Genomic DNA, 22842 nt, shown 5'->3' with positions numbered 1-22842 from the left:
CTATAAAATAAACCCATTAGGGATTTCTTCATATTTGTTCTAGATAATTAAGAGTATTTATCGTATATATATATTTGTTCCATTTGCTAAAAGAAAGCAACTCACATCTTTGCAGGAAAGTTTCAACCGTCTTATTTCTCTTCACTGCAGGAATATCACAGTCCAGCACTAAAGCTTCCAATGTATCCTGCAAATAAAAAAATAAAATATTGAAAAGGAACTGAACATTGCTAAACACTACATTATTACCTTATAGAATGGCTAGAACCAATTTAGTGAACACTTCACTGACATGTAGGTTTATCATGTTCATTAGATTGTCAGGAAAGTGATGCATACTAAAAATACTCAATGATATGTAATTGTTAAGTTTCCAGTGAGCATTAACTTAACCAAATGCTCTGTCCATCAAAGGGATCAAAAAGGGTTCTTTTAATGTCCAATTTCGACGCAAGTACAAATTTTTCAAGTTTATAAATTTCATTCATATTACATTTATAAGATATTTGGAATTGAACTCTTTTTGAATCCTTTCTGACCACTGGTTACTGACATCTTTGTTGGGGATACTTACACTAATTTACTACACATAATGTACTGGAAATTGAAAGTTAAACTGTATATCACATTCAATGATACTGTGTATAGTTTACTTTAGATACAAGTGCAGTTTTACCCAATCCACAGTCAAACAAGGGAATGAAGAAAAGTGTTCAGTATTTTATTGTAGATGTCATTCTACAACATGGCACATGCTTTCTTCAAGTTCACATTTGATATGAAATGTGACAACTCCAACACTCCAACAAGGTGATGAGATGCAAATTTCAACAGCATGCTGTGATTTCCTCTTTTTAATCAAAGCATTATGTACCTCACAACTATTCTCCTGCCAAGTAAAGATGAAGGAAATACAATATTTGGACATATAGTACTATAGTTTGCAATTTAAGATGCAAATTTATTTAACTAAAGAAGTAATGGCCCAATGGTTATATTTTGGGGGTTTGATCACCTGATAACATGAGAGCTTTTGCATGACCAGTTCCACTTATTTGCAACCAGTGTGTATTAATACATAATCCAAGACTATAATAATGTAATTTTCATTTCCTGCCCATGGAATTTAAGCTACAGTGCTATCTAAAGAGACACGTAGAGACAATGAGCCATAAGTGAGTGCAATAATGTTATTGGAGAGAGAATCAGCTGTAACTGTACATGTTCCCAATATGTGTTCAGGACTGTAAGTTGCCTTTGTGAACAAACTGGAACTGGTTTTAACTGTGAGCTATTGAATGTCTCCAGTGAATCAAAGCCAGAAGCATATTGTCGAAAAATTACTGAATAAATTTAATAATAAAACAGTCTAAGCACAGGCCTATTGTCTTCTCCTGTCCACTTGTCAGGGACAATGTACGTTGTGACAGCACGTGCACCATTAATATCTCCTTTGGGTGGGTAGGCACATGAGAGCAGACTAGCAATCATATTTCTTCCTTGACAGACCTATCCTTCTTTTCTAGATACTTACTGTACATAAAAAAACTCTGATATATTTTTGTTTGGAACCTAATAAGCTAAAAGTAAGCTTTGTGTTGTTAGTGACTGCAGCCAATATACTGTATGTGTTCTTTGTATGGACAGAATCAGTCAGCTGTAGCATGCAGTAAGCAATTGCACACATTGTTTGCGCTTTACAATAAGATGATTTTGTGGGGTCATGTGACAAGACTCCACTTAACTATGAGATTGTGCATCAAAGCTATTGTCCCACCGATTATGGGCAAGCATTATCGGTATCAACCGATATCAGTGATATGGGTCTGATATTAGTATCGATAAAATTTGCATCATTTACCGATAGTTCACACCCCATACTGATCATTCAAAACAAAAATGTTTGGTCAGCTCAGGTAAGTTTAAAATATTTTGGTCTACAAATCAATCACCATTCTGTGGCATTGCGATATAATCACAAGTCAGCCCTTAAATAATATAGTAAAGGCTGTGGTACGAACGTTTTGAACTGCGTCCTTAACTGTAGGCCTATTAACAGAAGTCACTAGATCACCCATAACTGCGACTCAGCACATGAGAGTATCATTTTGCGAAAAGAGGAAATTAAGTGGATGCTACATTGATATAAAGAGTATCTTAATATAATCTCAAGTATTTTTACTGTTTACCACTTTCAACAATTAAAGTATACATGCCATAAAAAAAATAGATATGTCTTTGTTTTAGTTTTCATTGTTGATTGCTAGTTAAACAGTCAGTCAAAAATTTGTTCAAAGTTAAGATTGAAGCAAATATATAGTAATAGAAGTTTCTGTATGAAAAGGGCCATAAAAAATATGGTATCTTTCAAACAATGGGGACTGCGATATGAAAAATACAATTCTAGTAGTGTTGATATCAGCTTTTGCTCTCAATATGGTTTGCCAAATAAACCAAAATGATATTGCTATATCTTAGACAATCTCAACCACAAAGGAACCATTCACAGATTTTGCTGGCAACAATATGAAATGGGTCATTTATATTTTGCTAGTGTCAATAAGACAGCATAGTAATTTCATTCATACTGGTTATGATGTTTATAAACTGCATTGTTTTTTCCATTTGGCAAAAGTTGGTTGGGAAATTGGATTTTCAAATATCAGAAACTGAGTTGAATGGAAGTGGCTAATCGTGCAATGCATTACAAATAGTAGGCTACTTCATCTGTGAAGGCAAACAAAATGTTTTTCCTTGAATTTCCTTATCTTTCATATGTCAGGAAAAAATGAACAGTGGTATTCCAAAATACAAATGCATCTTCAATAAGTTTAAATTCTTGCTACAGGTGGAAAAATATCTTCACCTACCTTTATGCAACATTTTCTAAATGTTCTTCTCTTTTTGATGCTTACTGTAGGTTTTCGGAGTCACTATTTATTTGTCCTAATTCAGTTATACCTTTATTATCAGCTACGAGGGATTGTTTATTATATATTGGGGAGCAGTGTTAAAATATTACCAAGTTTAATAGGTTATGTGATGAGTAAAGTGCATGCTGGACTAGGCACATGTATATACAGTAAGAGAGGAGCAAAGTCAAATTATGCAATTTTACTGTACATGTTAAAATGTGAGTATACTTTACAAACTACACGACTCCAAACAACTTTTAACTTCCAGTGTACATATATACTACAACTGTTAAAAAAGCTGCAAATCCTGAAAGAATACAATTCACAAGCCAACAAGGGCTTATAACATAATTTTTTAGTTTGTTTTTTGAAAAACCAATGTTGTAACTGCTTTTAATAACCATTACTTGTCAAACTGTTTTGTGGTATGTCCAGACAGCTACTGTATGATATCTCATAAATTATTTTCCACACTTTTTTCTTTCAACATACCAAATATTACTTTCCAACGTCCCAAGTGAAAGGTTCTTTCCAATCCATTTAGCTACTTTAATACCAGCAGGCCTGACACATGGAAAATTGTTTCCCTGAGGATGACTCTTCAAGAATTTACAGATCTCTGAACTGAAACTTTCTGACATCAGTAGCATCATAAATTACATGGCATTGCTATACTGATCCTGATTCCATAGGGTACATTGACCATCACCATGTAACCGCGGGGCAACTGTAATACTCTTTCCAACTTAATTGGATGATCAGGTCAAGGAGATATTTAGAAGCTTCATCCATCTCAAAGTAGAGGGAAGTTAATTCACTTAATACTGAAATAAGCAAATGATACGTTTCAGTAACCCCATAAATTTTATTGGCTTTTGGCATGTACCCACATAACATTAACAGAAGTGATGACAGGCCACAAACATTATAATATTTGATATATTTTTATTTGCTACAATATACATGTTCAAAGGTTAATTCCCATTGAAAAGTGGTTGTTGACAAAAATAACTTTATAACCAAGCTTGCTTCAAGTTTGCCTAGGTATTGCTTTTATCATATCTAACACTACAGTACATTGAAAATGTTTTATTTGGTTACTACCAATGAAATAAATGAGCAAAACCTCATCTGAAATGAAAGGTTATAGGAGAGTGGGTTCCTAGTAGTCTAGTATCACTATTAAAGACAAACTTTCGTCATGCCAGCAACAACAAAAAATCAAACACTAGTGGCCCAATGTTGATATATTTGCTCTTTTGTTAAACTTGTTCATCCCTCTTTCTAATATGTCAAGAAACATCAGACCATGAGATCTCCAATAATGTACCAGTAGAGATCTGTTTGCTAGTTTGGGATTTTTGTAGTGGAATACAATTTCTTTCATCTACAGGAGACGTACTGTGTGTGAGGTCTCCTTTACTCATATTAAATTATGGGTTCTAAATAGCTACAGTAGTTGTACCCTATATACTAAATGCACACAACTTGTAGGAGCAAGCAACCATTAGCAGTGAGCATGTGACAAACCTAATTTCTTATGATGACACAGCAATAGCAATTATTCGACAGCTGTCTTAATTACTGTAAATTCTTCATCTTGATCCCTGACATTAAAGAGATTGAGTGCATAGGCTATAAAAGTTGAGGCCTAACCATGTAGGAAGGTATCATGTATGTTTAACTGTAATGGATTCCCCACATGGAAGGAGCTGTAATAGACATGAAGGTCACTGTGGCTGCCATGTCAGGACTGGTAGTGTAGCTGTTCATGGCAATTTGCTTACTTTTCACTGCCTACCTACTTAGTATCAGATAGATGGTGCTTGAGATGACAGTTACTGTACTTACAAAAGGAAAAAAGTTTGTGGAAATGTTTTAAGGTAAAACAACAAATGCCAAAAGGAAGTGATTCATTGCCACATTCTATAAAATGAAACACTTATTATGTAAACTGTACACTGACAGTAGTTTAAAAAGGAAGGCTAGCCAATATAACCGCCAGTGCCAGCCTGGTGGTACATGTTGTATACGTGTACATTAAGCCATAAGGCTGAGTGCACACCGCCAGTTAATGAACTACACAGCACATGTGCAGCACAAGAGTAGTTTGTAAGTTAACTCGTTAAGTTCTTACTGTACCTATGGTGACCTTTGACCTCTACTTAAAACAGCAAGGAGGTTCTACTACATACGGTGAAGTCAAATATAGTTTCACATCTTCCTGACCATTAGAAAAGTTTGTAGGGTTTGACTTCTGCAAACCTTAAATGAGCTTTCACCTAGATATAAAGATATCTAGAGTAAGGCAAATATGTCACCAAAAACAGAACTAGTCATGTTCGATTCAGGTGGCAAATGCCTTCAGTGGAGTTGTGACCTTCCTTACCAGTTTCGAACCTCTAAACAAACAATCAGCGACCATAGCCTAGTGGTTAGCGTGTCCACATATAAAGTGGAGAGGTCCGGGTTCAAATCCCGGTGGACGCTGGAAGTTTCTTCCCTGTTATAGATTTTCCAACTCACTACAATTTCAATTATGCAAAATATGATAGCCAATATGAGAGCCAATATTGTAGTTTAACCGGTACATACATGTACAGTGTGTACTTTACATGATTACAATGGACAGTGTGTATATATTTAGTGCTTGGTGTAAAATAACACTGTACTGAACATATACACACATACATAGTACACTCTGTACATGTATGCACTGGTTCACATTCATTTTCTATCCTGATGTAAGGTTGGGTAGAGGAAGTGGGTGGGAGGGGGTGGGTTACATGCATACAGACAACTGAAGCAGAAGATTACTACCAAATAATTCAGACAACCTTAAATGCATGTGTTTATGCGTCTCTTTGCAGTAAAAGTCAGTCACATACTGTACTGTATGCATAAATCTGCATAGTGTACTATGGGAAGGATGTTTGGGGGTGAGGGGGGGTGTGGAGTAAATGATTTTTAGACAGAACACTTTTAATAAATACATTTCAATAGTTTCTAATGTTGTTTAAAATGGTCTCCTTGAATGAAGATAATATGTTACCACTGTTTGCCCCGATTGCAAGCATGTTTCTATAGAGCTGATGTAACTCAGATATATACGCCACTTTAAGCTGCTCAAGAGAGCATAAATAACTTATAAAAAAGATTGTTTTAGCTCATTCTTTGCATCATAACTATACATATCTTACTAGTTTTGTATTGAAAACCAAAAATAAGCCTTTTAATTGTGACCAGGTTTGACTTTGAAATGCCCAAAATATTGGGAAAATGTGATGCTGTTCACAGGCATCGTTGGGCATATAGACCTTGAAAATGCAGTTTATTGGTAGTCCTTATGCTGGTGTACCACCCTCTTAATTGTTTTAAAGCACCTGTATGTTAATGCTAAGAAGTTGTTGTCATTTGAATTACTCAAATCTGCTTGTGCAAGCATTTTCATACATATGAACTATGTGATCTTTGCAATTTTTGAGTCATAAATTTGAGTAGATAACACAAAATACACAACTTTTTGACTTGAGAACTTTTTAAAAATAGGGTCAATACACTCCTGCAAAATGGTATTTAAAGAAAAATTGAAACTTACCCTCAGGCCCAAATTGGACCCCCAATTAGGGTCAGAAGTGAGATTTCTTAAGTTTGAGGGCGCTGTTCGTAAAACGTACGACCTGCTAGAATTTTTTGTTGCACTTTTCTGGTACAACTACCACTGGACAAGGATACTATGCAAATTAAAACTCAAACATGCTTTCGCTTGTGAATATGGAGCACACTCGAAGTAGGGCCAGAAAAGGCCCCTATCTTATTTTCTGCCACTTTAATTTCTTGTTACGAAAAATTGAGACCGTAAATTTTCCTCAAAATTAGCTTAATTTGAAAACTGGTCACAATTCTTCAACAATATCTGCAATATCAGACATAAAATACTTTACATTTATGGGCAGGTCCAAGCTATTTGCACTGTGACGTACGGGACATTTCAGAGACTTATTTATGTGTCTAAAAGTTATAAAAAATCTATTTTCCAGAAACTTTTTCAGGTTTTCATATTTGTTATTGCTGCTACTTTATTACAAACTTATGAAGATTTCCTACACTTGCTTTAATTAGGTCCCATCTTAATTAATGTACAGTGTGACGTACGGGACCAGAGAATTTTGTGTTTTTTTTGCTAAAGAGCAAAGCTGAAATCGCTCTGAAATTAGGAGGGCAGTGATCAAGCTGTTATAACTAGTGAATAGCCTAACCTTCCAAGAGCTAAGCTGTACCATATTAGAAAAAAATATGAAGCCATTCCAGTTCAGTGATTACACAAATGAAAATTGTCCTGTGACGTACGGGACATGTGACGTACGGGACAATTTGTCCAAATAAAAATTGGCTATGAAAACTCATATTTTTATTCCTGAATATACCATAACAAGCTGATTTCTACATAAAAACATTAATTTGGATATGTCAGAACAATGTCATTGGTAATTTCATGCCATATTTCCTTCTTTCGGGGATCGAAAAGAGCAGTGACTGTACTTGTGAGATCATTCTACTACATAAAACATGGAATGCGTAAAGTATAAATCTACTCTACACATTCATCAAATACTCATAACATCAATTCTAGCTTTGTTAGACCACAAATGATCCAAGATGCAAGTTTTGGTGCAAAACTGTCTCGGTATATACTGTACAACACTGTATCATACTCCCCACTATTGACCCTGAAGTTGAAATATGATCCATCCCATTCAAAACATACCAAAATGTCCACAGTAACATCCACATAATGTCCATCTATGAAACTAGTACAAGAAAGAATACTCTATAGACCTAATACTGGTTACCAGACCAAATGCTCATAACATCAATTCTAGCTTTGTTAGACCACAAATGATTCAAGATGAAAAGTTTTGGTGCAAAACTGTTTCCGTTGTATACTGTACAGCACTGTATCATACTCCCCACTATTGACCCTCAAGTTGAAATATGATCCATCATATTCTACCAAAATGTCCACAGTAACGTCCACATAATGTCCATCTATGAAACTAGTACAACAAAGAAAACTATAGACCTAATACTGGTTACCAGACCAAATACTCATAACATCAATTCTAGCTTTGTTAGACCACAAATGATTCAAGATGCAAAGTTTTGGTGCAAAACTGTTTTGGTATATACCGTACAACACTGTATCATACTTCCCCACTATTGACCCTCAAGTTGAAATATGATCCATCCCATTCAAAACATATCAAAATGTCCACAGTAACGTCCACATAATGTCCATCTATGAAACTAGTACAACAAAGAAAACTCTATAGACCTGATACTGGTTACCAGACCAAATAGTCATAACATCAATTCTAGCTTTGTTAGACCACAAATGATTCAAGATGCAAAGTTTTGGTGCAAAACTGTTTCCGGTATATACTGTACAACACTGTATCATATTCCCCACAATTAAACCCTCATGTTGAAATATGATCCATCCCATTCAAAACATATCAAAATGTCCACAGTAACGTCAATGTAATGTCCATCTATGAAACTAGTACAACAAAGAAAACTCTATAGATCTAATACTGATTATTGAACAAACTCATGAGTGTTTGTCCTCTGCAAAAATTGGGCGAGCAAAACTCTACACTTGTAACTAAAAATCTCAATGTCTACTAAGTCTGGACACAAGAACATTGTTGCACAGTCATGATAGTCACACTTCACAATAGGCCTACGAAATGTTGAAATGCAAACTCAACATTCTTGAAGTCGTCCTCATTCAATGTCAATGTTGAATAGCATTGTAGATGATTCTGTATCCCACACACACACACAATTGACTTCCCGATAGTATATTGAACAACACCTGGGATGTTGGTGGTCATCAGTCAATGGTTTATTTGAAGCCATGTTGTGCTCTTCAGGCATGCAGGGATTATAAGTTGCAACTACCATCTTTCAACAAAATAGATTTGCAAGCATTGAAAGGTTTCCAGTAGAGGTCCCCATTGGAGCCCATGCATGTTTATTATGTATAAATACAGGGTTTCCCCCACACTATGTCCCGTACGTCACATTTTGTCCCGTACGTCACATTTTTAATTTTGATAATTAGATTTGCTGTGAATATTTTTTCAATTTTTTTGGGATGGATTTTGTTGAACAATGTTCTTAATTAGAACTTTACAGAAAATCACCAAAAAAAAATTGTTCGTCCATATCAAAACTTGAAAAAAAGTGCTGAAAATTGTGACGTACGGGACATCAGTATTTGGACACTAGCTAATTAGCATATTTAATTGATGAACCCCCAAACATCATATGTTAAAATTATTGGAAGGAAGGGTGTATCATGTCCCACATAAGTTATATTCAATAAGTTCATATTGCTGGCAGGGAAATAGAATTCAAAATGTCCCGTACGTCACGCTGCAATTTGAATTTATGCAAATTAGCCGGCTGTAATTGTTCGAATAGGCAAAACAATTAAAAAAAATTATGAAAATCTGAAACTTCAATAATTCAGCTTTAACATGACACCACATTTAGGGAGCTTCAGTAAAGTTTGAAATTTGGCTTCTAGGGATACAATAGCTTGGACCTGCCCTTATGCAAAAGATGCCTCCAAACTTGACACAAATTTAGGGCTCTTAAAATGCAATCTGGATTTGGTTGCTAGGCGTGGCCGTATCCTAGCAACCAACAAGTTTTCAAAAGTTTTTTTGCCCAATTTAATCCTTTTAGACATGTGGCAAGACACCATATCAATTTCAGGCGATTCTGAGAGGGTAGACGTGGAATCGACCCAAAAATCTGTTGATTTGGCATGGATTGACCCTGAAAATGGAGAACAATGTTCGCAATTTTTTACGAATTTCTCAAGGGGGTTATAACAGTTTGGACCTTGTAGTAACTTTTTGATTGGTCCACCGGGTTCCAAGGTACCCATCCCCATCACTACCACAAACCCCACATAATCAATTCACCCACCTTACAATTTGTGAGTTATTGTGTTTACAAGCCATTAATCATACATGCACACAGGAATGAAAAAGTGTTCAAAGAATTAAAGCAAGTTAACGAGCAACGTAAGGAGCAAGTAAAGGAGCAGGTCAAGGAGCAAGTTGAGGAGCAAGTTTAGGTGCAAGTTAATGGTTAAGCTAAGGAGCAAGTTAAGGGGCAAGTTAAGGAGCCTGCATGGCCCTTTTTTGGTAGTTACCTCAATATTTTATGCAGCACAAGCTGTAAGGTACTACCAAATACCAATTACACAACATGGAGTACACTCATATAGTCTTCTGTAGACAATCCTAAACAGCAAGGCTCCTTACCAGCATATTTCCCTGTCCTGACATTCAAAACTGTGCTTGCATGTGAAAGATTCAGAACTACTTACTATACACAACATACTGCTTACAGATCTTATTGTACTCTGTACCAAACAACAAACACCAGGTGAAAACAGCATGCATGTAAATTTAAAAGACAGTGGATTAACCAGAATACAAAAATACATTGTGGTTTTGATGTAACATGAGCAGTTTCATTCATAAATACAATGTAAAGTATTGTGAAGGTTTACAATATACTTGATCTTAGTAAGAGAATGAACAGCAATAAAAAATGTGAAAACGTGGTTTTTACAATTTGACCCCTGCTGAACTCAAACGGCCATTGACCTCCGCCCACAACATTAGGCTTCTTGTACTCAATGTGGTACAAAATACATACCAAATATGCGATCTGTCCAAGCTTCTCTGTGATATTATGTTTAGGAAGGTGTGTTAGTCTAGAGAGACAGGTAAGAGGGGGAGGGGGGGGGGAATAAATATTTGGCATTTGTTGACTTCCTTTGGCCTTCTTTTACTTAATGTTATACACCTTTACACCAAGTAAGAGATCTGCCCAAGCATCCAATATTGTGATATCTTGTTTACAAGGTTTCACAAGTGAACCTCTGATGACCCTCAATGACCTTTGACATCCACCAAAAACAGTAGGCTTCTAGTACTCTATGTGGTACTTTTACATACCAAATATGAGGTCTGCCTTAGCTCCTCTTCTTGAGATATTTACATTGTTTTCACAATTTGACTCATAGTGATCCCAAATGACCTTAGACCTACACAAAAACAGTAGGCTTCTTGTACTGTATGTGGTACTTCTACACACCAAATATGCAATTGGTATGAACTTCCCCTTTTCAGTATCGTGTTTACAAGCTGGGCATCCCAAACGCACACACACACACATTTTCTTTCATTTGCTAGTGTTTTGTCAAAACTGTGCTCAGATTCAAATAGACTGACCTGGTAGTGTATGTCGTGGTATGAACTGCAACATAAGCATTGTTTTAGCTACCAAGCTCCACCCCTCTCCCCACCTTGTTTTGCAAACATGTACAGTATTGTGTCTTGTTCAATCATACTAAGCAGATTTGTCATCTGCATGTCTACCACTCAAATTATAAAGTACTGTAGTTGTTGGTTCTTGGGGGTCCATGTTTCTAGCTGGCATCTTGTATGCTTTGGCAGATTGCCAAAAATTATTCAACATGTGCAAGTTTCACAGTGAAATGACAATTTGTGTCCACTGAAGTTGTAGCATACATACAGTATGGCGGGCCATCAGTCTCAAATCATGGGAGATCGACTTATACCTATTTAAATCGACATATATACCAGTTTCCTTCGACTTATACCAGTTACCAGCAGCTGAAATTGACTTCTACAGATTTAAATCGACATATACCAGTTTAATTTGACATATCATCGATTTAAATCAACATATACTGTACCAATTTAAATCTATGATTGAAGTAAAACAAATCGGTATATGTCAATTTAGATCGATGATATGTCGAATTAAACTGGTATATGTCGATTTAAATCGATGATATGTAGAATGAAACTGGTACACTGTATGTCAATTTAAATCGACATCTAATATTTAATTCAACTTATACCAGTTTATATTCACATTCAAAATTGCAATTTGAATATTGTTATATATACTGTATAATGAACTGATCAGTAATCTTTTGCTACAAACAGGTGTTATATCACATACTCTGTCAGGAGTATATATGGATGTTTTGGTAAGAAAAGTGTCTTAAAATGTGTAAAATTGCAGTAGGGAAAAATCAGAAAATGTCGCAAAGTGTCCAAATCGTCATAAAACATCATAACATTTTAGCTACACATACAAGTCGTCTCCATCCCATGGAATATACCTTCAGCAAGAAGTCAATTTACTAAAAAGTGTTTACATACCAAAAGAGCATCCGCATTAATATGGGATTTTGGATTCTTTATGCTCTTCTCCAGCTCAGCATAACGAGTTTGAATATCCTTGCCCTGGCCAGCCATTTTCAAGGTTTACAGTTGTCCAGCAATTACTTCTCTATTTTGTTTTTCCCAAAACTTTGGTATAATTTCTTAGTACTGTCATAGTTCGAAAGCTGTACACAAGAAAAAGTATTATGAAAAAATATATATAAATTATATTAAGTACTATCAAATCAGTCCCACTTCATGTGATCATTAATGCTGTGCAATCAATTTATCATTCACTGAATACTGGAACCGGGCCGGGTCATTCGCCATTGGTACATTCTGCCATATGTGCTCCTTCCGCCATAGAAATAGTGCCATTTCGCCATGGGGGTCTGCCCGATATTCATAAGGTCTTTATTCATAAGGGTCATTTTTATAAGTTTCGTTATTCATAACGTGCATTTTTTTGATTAAAAGGTTCGCTATTCATAATGGAAATGAAGGTTTGTTATTCGTAATTTAAATGGATCATAATTCATAAGGTCCGGTATTCATAATGGAAACAAAAGTTTGATATTCATAATGGGCAAAAAGGTTTGTTATTCATAATGGGACAAAGGGTTCGATATTCATAATAGAACAAAGGGTTCGTAATCCATAATAGACAAAAAGGTTCGATATTCATAATGGAACAAAGGGTCTGTTATTCATAATAGGCCTAGCCAAAAGGTTCGGTACCATTCACAATTAGGAAAGGGACCCCCTCTAGAAAATGTACAAGTTTATGCCGTTAATATGTCAAAATGTAGGTTTTGCTGGAAGGGAGATAGGTTGAAGCATGTTCTTGATAGTGTGTGGCTCCTATTCTCTGCAAAATTATGCATCCGCCCACCAGATGGTGGGCGGATGCATAATTTTCTCTTTGTGAATGGTACTGATTCTTTTTGGCTAGGCCTTTTATGAATAACGAACCCTTTGTTCCATTATGAATATCGAACCTTTCCTCCTATTATGAATATCGAATCTTTTTGTCTATAATGGATTACAAACCATTTGCTATGAATATGGAACACTTCGTCCTATTATGAATAACAAGTTTTTTTCACCATTATGAATATCGAACCCTTTTACCAATTTTGAACAACGAACCTTTTCACTATTATGAATATTGCACCCTTTTACCAATTCAGCATTGTTACGAACGCAGGATTCTGCGCCTGGGACAAAATGTTTTGGCCAGGGACGAAAACTCTTCAAATTGCTTGCATCCCGCGGACGCAAACTTTCTTTTTGAGAAACAAACCCCAAGTACACACTCACAAGTAGGTCAACGGAAAACATAACAAAATGCATTTTTGAATGAACATCTTTCATTATTTCTTTTCAAAAAACCACAACTTCTTCTGACAAGAACCAAAAGTTCTCCTACTCCTACAGATCATTGAATTTTTTTGAAAGTATTGTAAATATATCATAACAATCAACAGCAAGGTACAGGGTTAACAACACACCATTACGGAGATTTTCATGCTAAAAATAGACAATGATGCTTTTCCAAAATTCCCGTGATTTGATTGGTTAATAGTCCCCATCCATTGTCTGTGAAAATTATTGCATCTGTAGTGCTCAATGAACACGTAGTTTATTGAAACAACAATTACTTGAACGTTACTTTCCCCTGTGTAGCCGGTATGCGTGTGCATTCCAAAATCATAACGTTAGTCCATATCACATACAGTACGTATAAATTTTGACAAAGAAGATGCACTTGCATTGTTTCTGAGACTATCAAGTAATATTTGAATCATTGTTTTGATCAGAAAATGAGTGGAGACAATCTATGAATTTTGTGGGAAGCTTACATCTCTGATCCTGAACATGATATTTCAGCTCTCAGTATGTTTCTTCCCTCAGCATTAAGAGTTGCTAATGTAAAATGTGCATTCTTACCATCAGTGGTTTCTGTTGCAAAAAATTTTTGCGGTCCAATTAACCACGTGCTTCAGATAATGTTATTTTGGCGCAACATTTGTGTGCAACTACTGTACTTTAGAACATTGAACTGATTTTTTTTTTAAATCTACATTGCGTAAAAAACTATTCACATAAACCTACTGTAATTTTCGTATAGATTATTGCTTGCAAAGAGTCAGGATAATTGTTGGATCAGATTTTAAGTATTTGCGCATGTGTAGTTGAAATTGAAGCTCGAACAGGCATGTACATGCAGTAGTACAGTGTGGAATTTAGCTACAGTAGAGATATACACACTGTAGGTACAGGGAGAGAAGAGTTGTTTGTTGGAATCGCTGCAAGGTCAAAGCACGGATCTACTACGGAGTTGGCGAGAAGGGAAGTAGAAGGACAGATGAAGGAAGGGGGACTGGGGGTAAAAAAGGGTTGAAATGGCAGGGTGGTCGAAAGGAGGGGCACCCGGCCGCCCATGGAAAACAGCGAGGACAAGGCACTGAGCATTTCTGCCCTATATATTGTGTATATAACATTCACAAAGTAAAGGCTGTGATACTACACTAATTAGTAACAGTAGGTCATACAATAAACGTATTTTGGTTTTCGATTGGGACGCAACCTTTCTACGCGACGCAAACTTTCTCGGGGGCTTGCATCCCTAGGACGCAAACTTTTTTTCACTAATAACATTACTGCAACCTAATTTGATGAAATTACATTGTGAAAGACGTATAGAGGGTGTCATTATTTTAATATTTCGTAGTAAAAGAACATACCTACTGTAATACATCAGGTGATATTTTCACCTCCCATGTATGTTTTTGAATAATCAGTATGACATAACTGGTATTCCACATAATTTTTACCGATTCCGAATATGATCCGATTATGCAATAATCGTACCGATTCCGTTTGAACACTAGTTGTAAGCATTCATCAGGATCAATTGTAAGAACAATTACCCTCTTCTATAATGCTGCGACCGTATAGCAAATTCATTAAAAGTTTAATTGCCAACATTTGCGATCATTTAGCAAATAACGTCAATTCACCGAATATATGACGAAAAACCAAGAAACCAAGAAAAACCAAGAAAGCACTGGTTTACTTCTGCTGAAGGTGCCTTTTCCTTAAATCATGTATTTTTTCGTGTTGGGATAAAATCACTCACCACCAAATACAAACCATTACACCGCTCAAAAGTAATCAAAGTTAAAACCTCAATCCATCGCCACAGTATACACTTAAAATACAACATTCTCTCTATAAGACATGGCACATACTGTATCTTCCAAACAACTGCCGATTTCCAGCAAATGGAAAGTTGTAAACAAAGCTACGCAGTTTTTTTTTGCAAACCAATGGTAAGGTTACATTTCCCATTGACTTACTGTAGTGTGGTTGTTAGGCTAACATGCGGTCAAAGGTTATTTCATGGATATTTTAGTTCTAGCTAACTGCGTCACAATTTCAGCGAATAAAGTGATGCAATTGTGCTTTCGAAGGGCTTTTTTAGCACTTGCAAGGGCAAATCGCCTGTCACCCCGCTTATTTCTGACCCTGTAAGATCATATGATTAACGTTATTTGTTTTCGATCGAGACGCAAGTTTTTTTTAGGAGACACAAACTTTTTCGGGGGCTTGCATCATTGGGATGCAACTTTTTTTCTCTAATAACAATACTGCAATTTTGAACAACGAACCTTTTTTTCATTATGAATAACGAACCTTTAGAACAATGAACCTTTTTGCTCATTATGAATAGCGAACCTTATGAACAATGAACCTTATGGATAATGACCCTTATGAACAATGAACCTTATGAATATAGAACCTTATGAATATTGACTGTCACCCCGCCATGTTACTGTACCCCGATGGCAGTAAAGAGCACATTATTGTCAGTGCACTGTAGGCCTATTTGCACTGTATATTGCTTCGCTTCTCACCACGTAGGCCCGCAAAATCGATCATAGCCACTGACAATCAGAATCTGTCTTTTTAATACTTGCAATCAACCCAAATTAGTTCGATTTATTCAATCAACTATATTTTATATTTGAAAACAGTGTATCGACTCTTTATGAACTTAGAATTAAAGCTACTCAATCAATCAATCAACAATTCAGCAAATCAACAATTCAATCAATCAACATTCAATCAACACTCAAGGATTGTTAGCTCAGTGGTTAACGCCGATGACTTTCAATCATAAGGTCCCGCGTTTGAGTCTCTCCAAGATTAATGTATATCGTCTAGCTACAGAGTTGTTGACAATTGACAATTTTTCCGCCATAGGTTACGTGCCCTTCCGCCATGGGGGAAAGGATCGAAAACCTATGGCGGAATGGTATGGCGGTATGTAGTTACTAGGCCTACCTATGGCGGAATGACACTGGAACCGGTATATTCACAAAGTAAGGGTAGAATGCTCTAAAGGATAACAGTGATGACAATCTCAATGATTTTGCTGAGCTGTTTAGTTCTTTCCTCTAGCAATGTGATTTCTTAGATGGTTTGGCCAAATTTCTCCATAAAAAGAGAGAATTGTACTTGTTAAGGTTGGGCGTCAAACTGCACAAAGCAAGGAAAAATTTTCCTAACTTCAGACATGCATTGAAGTTCAAAGTATAATTCCACTCAATAGGGGAAATAATCCCCTTAAGTGACTCAAAGTACAAAAAAAGGCATTTCTTACTTTCACTGTGGGAATTTTGTCCGTTTTTCAATGTTAAGGATTTATGGTTACAAATGTGAGTAACGAATACAGCAACTACAGTACAGTGTTTTCAGTGGAGCTACTGTACATATGTACAACAGGTTTCAGTTGTTTTCCGCATACGTTACTTTCCGCTGATTACTTTCCGCTGACAAAATTCTTCTGTGGAAAACACCTTTTTTTTTCACTTACCTACAGTACACAATATTTTTCCGCAATTTTAGGATACCAAATTCAGGCAGGATGATTAAAATAAGATGAGAAAGTATCAAAGAACGTCGATAAAGGATGGTTAGACTGAGTTCATGTCAGAAAAGTTAAGCTGCTTATTATTTAGAGGAGGCTTGGGGTGTTTGTAATTAGGGATTATTAAAGAAGTATGAGGCGGTCAGCGCATAATATTATAGAGCCCTTTAAATTCTCACTCTGTACATATAATATCACCAAACATCAAAATATCACCCCACCCCTCACCCTCCGCCCCCTAAAGTATGAAACTTAGCGAGACCAAAGGTCACGGCAGCTCACCTTTTTTCACCTTCACGGCATGTCCAAAACTACAACCCAAAAGGGTGGCGCTGTTTAACTAAAATTAAACTTGTGCTTACAGCCTAAGCTAGTGCTTACAAGTTACAGCCGAAGCTACAACCTTAGCTATCCTAATAATATTAATAATCTACAGTAGTCTCGAAGCTACATTTTATCCTGTTACAGTCAAATCCTATATTCTCCATCTTCCTAAATCCTTCCATGTGCCTTATCATTTCTGTAAGTCATTCTGTTCCTCCCCCAAAAAACGGTACTTTCCGCTGAAAAAAACGTTGTTTTCCGCTGACAAATTTGTTTGCGGAAAACACCCTTTTGTTTCAGCAGAAAGTAACGTGTGCGGAAAATAACAGTACCCTGTACAACACAGTACGCGGATTTAGGGGAAACATGAAGTTACCGTTTTCTACAAAATTAATTAGGTATAGCCTATGATAGTTGATACAAAGTGGCTATACTTACGACTAGTTGTAAGAATAATTTATAAATACGCATGCGCAGTTGCTTTAACGTGGCTATTCTTATGACTAGGAGTACTATTTTTACGACTAGGAGTAACAATAATTTCCGGTTTGGGTTAAGGTTAGGGTTAGTGTTTAGGGTTAGGTTTAGGGGGGTACAGTTGTTTTCCGCACACGTTACTTTCCGCTGAAACAAAACGGTGTTTTCCGCAAACAAATTTGTCAGCGGAAAACAACGTTTTTTCAGCGGAAAGTAACGTGTTTTTTTTTGGAGGCCGACCACCACATACTTCTTTAATAATCCCTAATTACACACCCCAAGCCTCCTCTGTATTATAAGCAGCTTAACTTTTCTGACATGAACTCAGTCTAACCATGCTTTATCGATGTTCTTTGATACTTTCTCATGTTATTTTAATCATCCTGCCTGAATTTGGTATCCTAAAATTGCGGAAAATATAGTATACAGGAAGGTGAAAAAAAAGGTGTTTTCCGCAGAAGAATTTTTTCAGCGGAAAGCAATCAGCGGAAAGTAACGTATGCGGAAAACAACTGACACCGGTTTAGGGTTAGGGTTACCCCTACTACATGCGCAGTTGCTTTATTACTTTGCTGCGCTTGAATTCGCTGATGTCATAAGAATAGTTTATAAATAATTGTTACGACTAGTCGTAAGAATAGCCACGGCCTACTTCATAGCCTATGCTAGCAGTAGAAGGACCAATCATTATCAAGAATAATACGAAAGTTGCAGTTCCACAACTTCCAGTGAACTGGGAAAAAATATTTCTGATTTTCATTTTCCTGATTTCAAGTGTTGTGGCCTAGGCCATAGCAAGGAACTGAACGGTCCAATATGCAAGTCTCATTTCACTCAGATTACAATACAAGCTTAGGCTGATCGATATGGCATTTGTATGATGTAACTTGCTGACATAAGGCCTAGCCTAGGTCTAAGTACTAAGTACTACTAACGATACCGGTAGGGTGATCTTACGATATCCTACACCCCGCCAGAGTCAAGCGAGCCGCATATTCGGGATTGTTACCATTCACTGTATTGTTATGCATAAGGAATTAAAACATGTTCACTTGATATTATATATACTCACAGCGAATTCAAGCGAGATTCAATGATTGTTTAAAAATACTCGAGAGATTAAACATGGAGCAAACAGGAAACATTTGACTAACGTAAGTACTTATTGGTATGGATGTACGGCGGTAAAGCGCGCTGTTCCACTATCTTTGGTAATTGGGTGCATAGAGCTACGATAAATATCAACATATGCTGCTTGTGATGTAAAAACAATATTTTTTAACCAAAATTTAAATGCATTGAGGTTTCGAAGGCTTCATTACTCTAGGCTTCTGCTTGTTAGTAACCAGAACTAGCTGTACAGTAAATGGCCGGAACCACATCATGACATGACAAACACAGGTCTACTGTACCTGGCAATACACACCTACGGCAAAAGCAATAGCGTATTGTCATGGGCGGCGATCATGGTGGGGACGGAGGGGGGGGACATGTGCCCCCAATATTTTAGGTGGGGGATATAGTATCTAATATCCCCCCAATATTTGGTGGCATCGTTTTGTTTTTTTGTTTTTTTTTTGTGGCTATAAATAGAAAAAAAAAGTGTGAGAATATCTATCCATATCATATTTGGCCGTGGCTAAAACTAATTGGTGCTGCATGAGGTAAATGAATCTTCGTGGTCGTTTCTGTGACCTGTGACCGTGTAGCAAGTTGCCAATCATGATTATTATCATACTGTCTGTACATCTCTTTCGTAGGAGTGTAATAACGTACAATCATATATATGATCCATATCGATATGGGTTCACTGGGTTTTCATTTGGCCTGTTTCCTACAAGTATCTAATATCCGCCCCCCCCCCCCCTCCAATATTTGGTGGCATAGATTTTTTTGTGGCTATAAATAGAAAAAAGTGCGTGATTTATGTATCCAAATCATATTTGGCGGTGGCTAAAACAACATCCAACGTATGCTGCATGAGGTAAATGACACTTCGTGGTCGTTTCTGTGACCGTATAGCAAGTAGTCAATCATGATTATTATCATAATGTCTGTACGTCTCTTGTGTATGAGTGTAAGAACGTACAATCATATATATGATCCACATCGATATGGGTTCACTGGGTTTCCATTTGGCCTGTTTCCTACAAGTATCTAATATCCCCCCCCCAATATTTGGTGGCATAGATTTTTTTGTGTGGCTATAAATAGAAAAAAGTGCGTGAATTTATGTATCCAAATCATATTTGGCGGTGGCTAAAACTTCATCCAACACATGCTGTATGAGGTAAATGACACTTTTGACAAGATTTCTAACCGCAGGCGCGTAGCCAAGGGGGAGCGGGCGAAGAAGGCGACCGACTCTTGAGCATAATTTTTTTGGATATCGCTAGTAATTTCAAAGTAGAAAATGCTTAGATGCAACTAACAAGGCCTGGGAAGTGCCATTTCCAGCGATCTGGGAGGTATTTTCGGCCTAAATTTTCTTTTACGCTTCGCGCCAACTTATGGTGGCGCTACGCTTAGATAGTTTGCCTACAACTTTCGCCCCTCGACAAATTCCTCGCTACGCGCCTGTCTAATCGTATCACAAGTTGTTACTAAATATCATCAAAAAATATCACAGACTTTCAGCGAAAGTAGTTGTTACTTTTTTTTAAATGAATTAGACGGACCTCATCCGTAATGAAATTTGGTTTGCCGAAAAAAAGGAAAATAGGGCTGTATCAACCATAGTAACTATATATGTATACAGGCGCGTATCCAGGACTTTGTAACCCGGGGGGCGCGAATTACTATCTAAGCGGAGCGCCACCATCGGTTGGCGCGGAGCGTACAAGAAAATTTCTGGTTTTGATACCCCCAGATCACCGGAAATGGCACTTCTCGGGCTTGAAAATGAGCAACCAGATGTACACTTTTGCCTGAGAACCAAGTATTTCCCCAAAGTTTCTTTCCCCATCCATAACCTTTTTGAAGATTGTCACCAGTCACATCATGTTCGACCTCATTGCATGTCCTATGGATCATTGCTTTTGTAGGTGATTCTACGTCACGGCCCACAATATCCGGAAGCCCTACTTTTCAAGGTTTTAAGCCAATTATTTGTTGAGAATTTGAAAATTCACATTTCTCGTGAATAAAATCACTTGAAAACATACCCATAATGTTGCACAAAATTCAATCTATGGACAACCAATATAGAAAAAACCTCCTTGAACCCCTAAAAGACAGGTCAAAATTGCACGAGTAGAGGAAAGTATGATGAAGAATGTTTGTCAGGAAATTTTTGGAAAATTCCGACACAGTTAATTTATTGGTGTAGAAATATTGCAACCTCTTATAATGGCTATTATAAAACTTGGTTGAAGGAAATGAAAAATAACAGATATTTCCGATATCAGGTATATCGAAACCGAACACTACACACATAGGCGTAGGTCTCGTAGGAGTGCCCCCCGCAACCAAATTTTTCCCATTTTCTTCGGGCACCTACTTAAAGAAAAATAAATAGCAATGAATAGCTTAAAAATGATCTCCTTGGTAATTAAAATAAAGTTGTAAGCTTGACCGACATTACTACTGTAAAAGAGAGTTTTGACATAAATGGATCTGTATGCTTTTTCTCGATCTACATAAGACATTTGGTTGTTTACATTAGCATCCGGCGGTATACTGTGTAACTTTGACGGACCGTAAGGTACACGATGCCATGCAATGTAACGACCGATGCTTGCTTGTATGATATTGGCATCGATGTAGTGAACGCGCGCTTTGCGCGCGAAAAATTTTGGCCTTTTTTTTTTCGTTACAGCCCCCAAATCCAATTGGGCTCCTACGCCTTTGACTACACACATAGACAGTTTTTGAGGCTGTTCATCGTGGAACATGCATTGCAATGCTCACTGATACGATGTTATATCTGCTCTTTGCTTTACAAACTCGAACAGGCGTGTAGCGAGTAATTGCCAAGGGAGGGGCGAAGCCGGTAGGCAAACTATCTAAGCGAAGCGCCACCATGAGTTGGCGCGAAGCGTACAAGAAAAATTTTGGCCGAAAATGCCTCCCAGATCGCTGGAAATGACACTTCTCAGGCCTTGTAAGTTGCATCTAAGCATTGTCTATTTTGAAATTACTAGCGATGTCATAAAGAAAATTTACTCGGGGGGGGGGCGGTCGCCCCCTTCCCGAAATGCGTCATGTTCCCCGACGACTCGGTCGAGTTCAAGACCAGCCACAGTTGGTTCCATATAGCACAATCGTACAATTGTTTAAGGCGTCCATACACACACGCGCGTTATGATAGACCATATATAGTATTTATATAGATACATTAGTGAGAGAGGTAATATGGAAACGTCAAAAATGGAGTTGTCGGTGTAAGGGGTAGGGTGAGGCGCACACCCGCTCCGTAATCCTTGATCTGTCACTGGCTACCCTGTGTATATAATAGGGATCAGCGCTTTAACTATGACTGTTCCTCTTTCTCTTCCCGAGGTCTTGGCTATCTTCTACTCCCTCCTTTTCTCATTTTTCTCTCTTTTTCTTTTTCTTTTCCCTTCCTTCCTCTCCTCCTTTTCTTTTTCCCCCTCCTTTTCCCTTTTTCTTCTCTTTTTTTCTCTCCTCTTTTCCTTACCCGGGGGGCGCGCGCCCCCAACGCCCCCCTGGATACGCACCTGGTATATATATATATATATATATATATATATATATATATATATATATATATAAATATATATATATATTTATATATATATATATATATATATATATATATATATATATATATATATATATATATATATATATATATATATATATATATATATATATATATATATATATATATATATATATATATATATATATATATATATATATATGGTTACTGGCGCGAACA

The 22842-nt window shown here is 36.9% G+C and overlaps 1 protein-coding gene across 5 annotated transcripts in view; it reads right to left on the bottom strand.

Moving 5' to 3' along the window:
* The window catches only part of LOC139973459 (rho-associated protein kinase 2-like), a 199202-nt gene extending 180031 nt beyond the window's left edge, over window positions 1–19171 (bottom strand). For 4 of the 5 annotated variants that reach the window (XM_071980153.1, XM_071980149.1, XM_071980152.1 and 1 more), the window contains exons 1-3: window positions 19012–19171; window positions 12200–12387; window positions 106–187 (exon numbers count right to left, since the gene is read on the bottom strand). In XM_071980153.1, the coding sequence (XP_071836254.1) occupies window positions 106–187; window positions 12200–12295 (178 nt within the window). In that variant the 5' untranslated portion in view covers window positions 12296–12387; window positions 19012–19171. Of the gene's footprint in view, window positions 1–105; window positions 188–12199; window positions 12388–18896; window positions 18916–19011 lie in introns of those variants that run through there. The other variant, XM_071980150.1, reaches the window with a different exon arrangement.
* Between the last annotated feature and the right edge of the window lie 3671 nt (window positions 19172–22842).

The sequence above is a fragment of the Apostichopus japonicus genome, chromosome 9 (genome assembly GCF_037975245.1).
Source record: "Apostichopus japonicus isolate 1M-3 chromosome 9, ASM3797524v1, whole genome shotgun sequence".
NCBI lineage: Eukaryota > Metazoa > Echinodermata > Holothuroidea > Aspidochirotida > Stichopodidae > Apostichopus > Apostichopus japonicus.
This window is presented reverse-complemented; position numbering and strand designations above follow the sequence as displayed.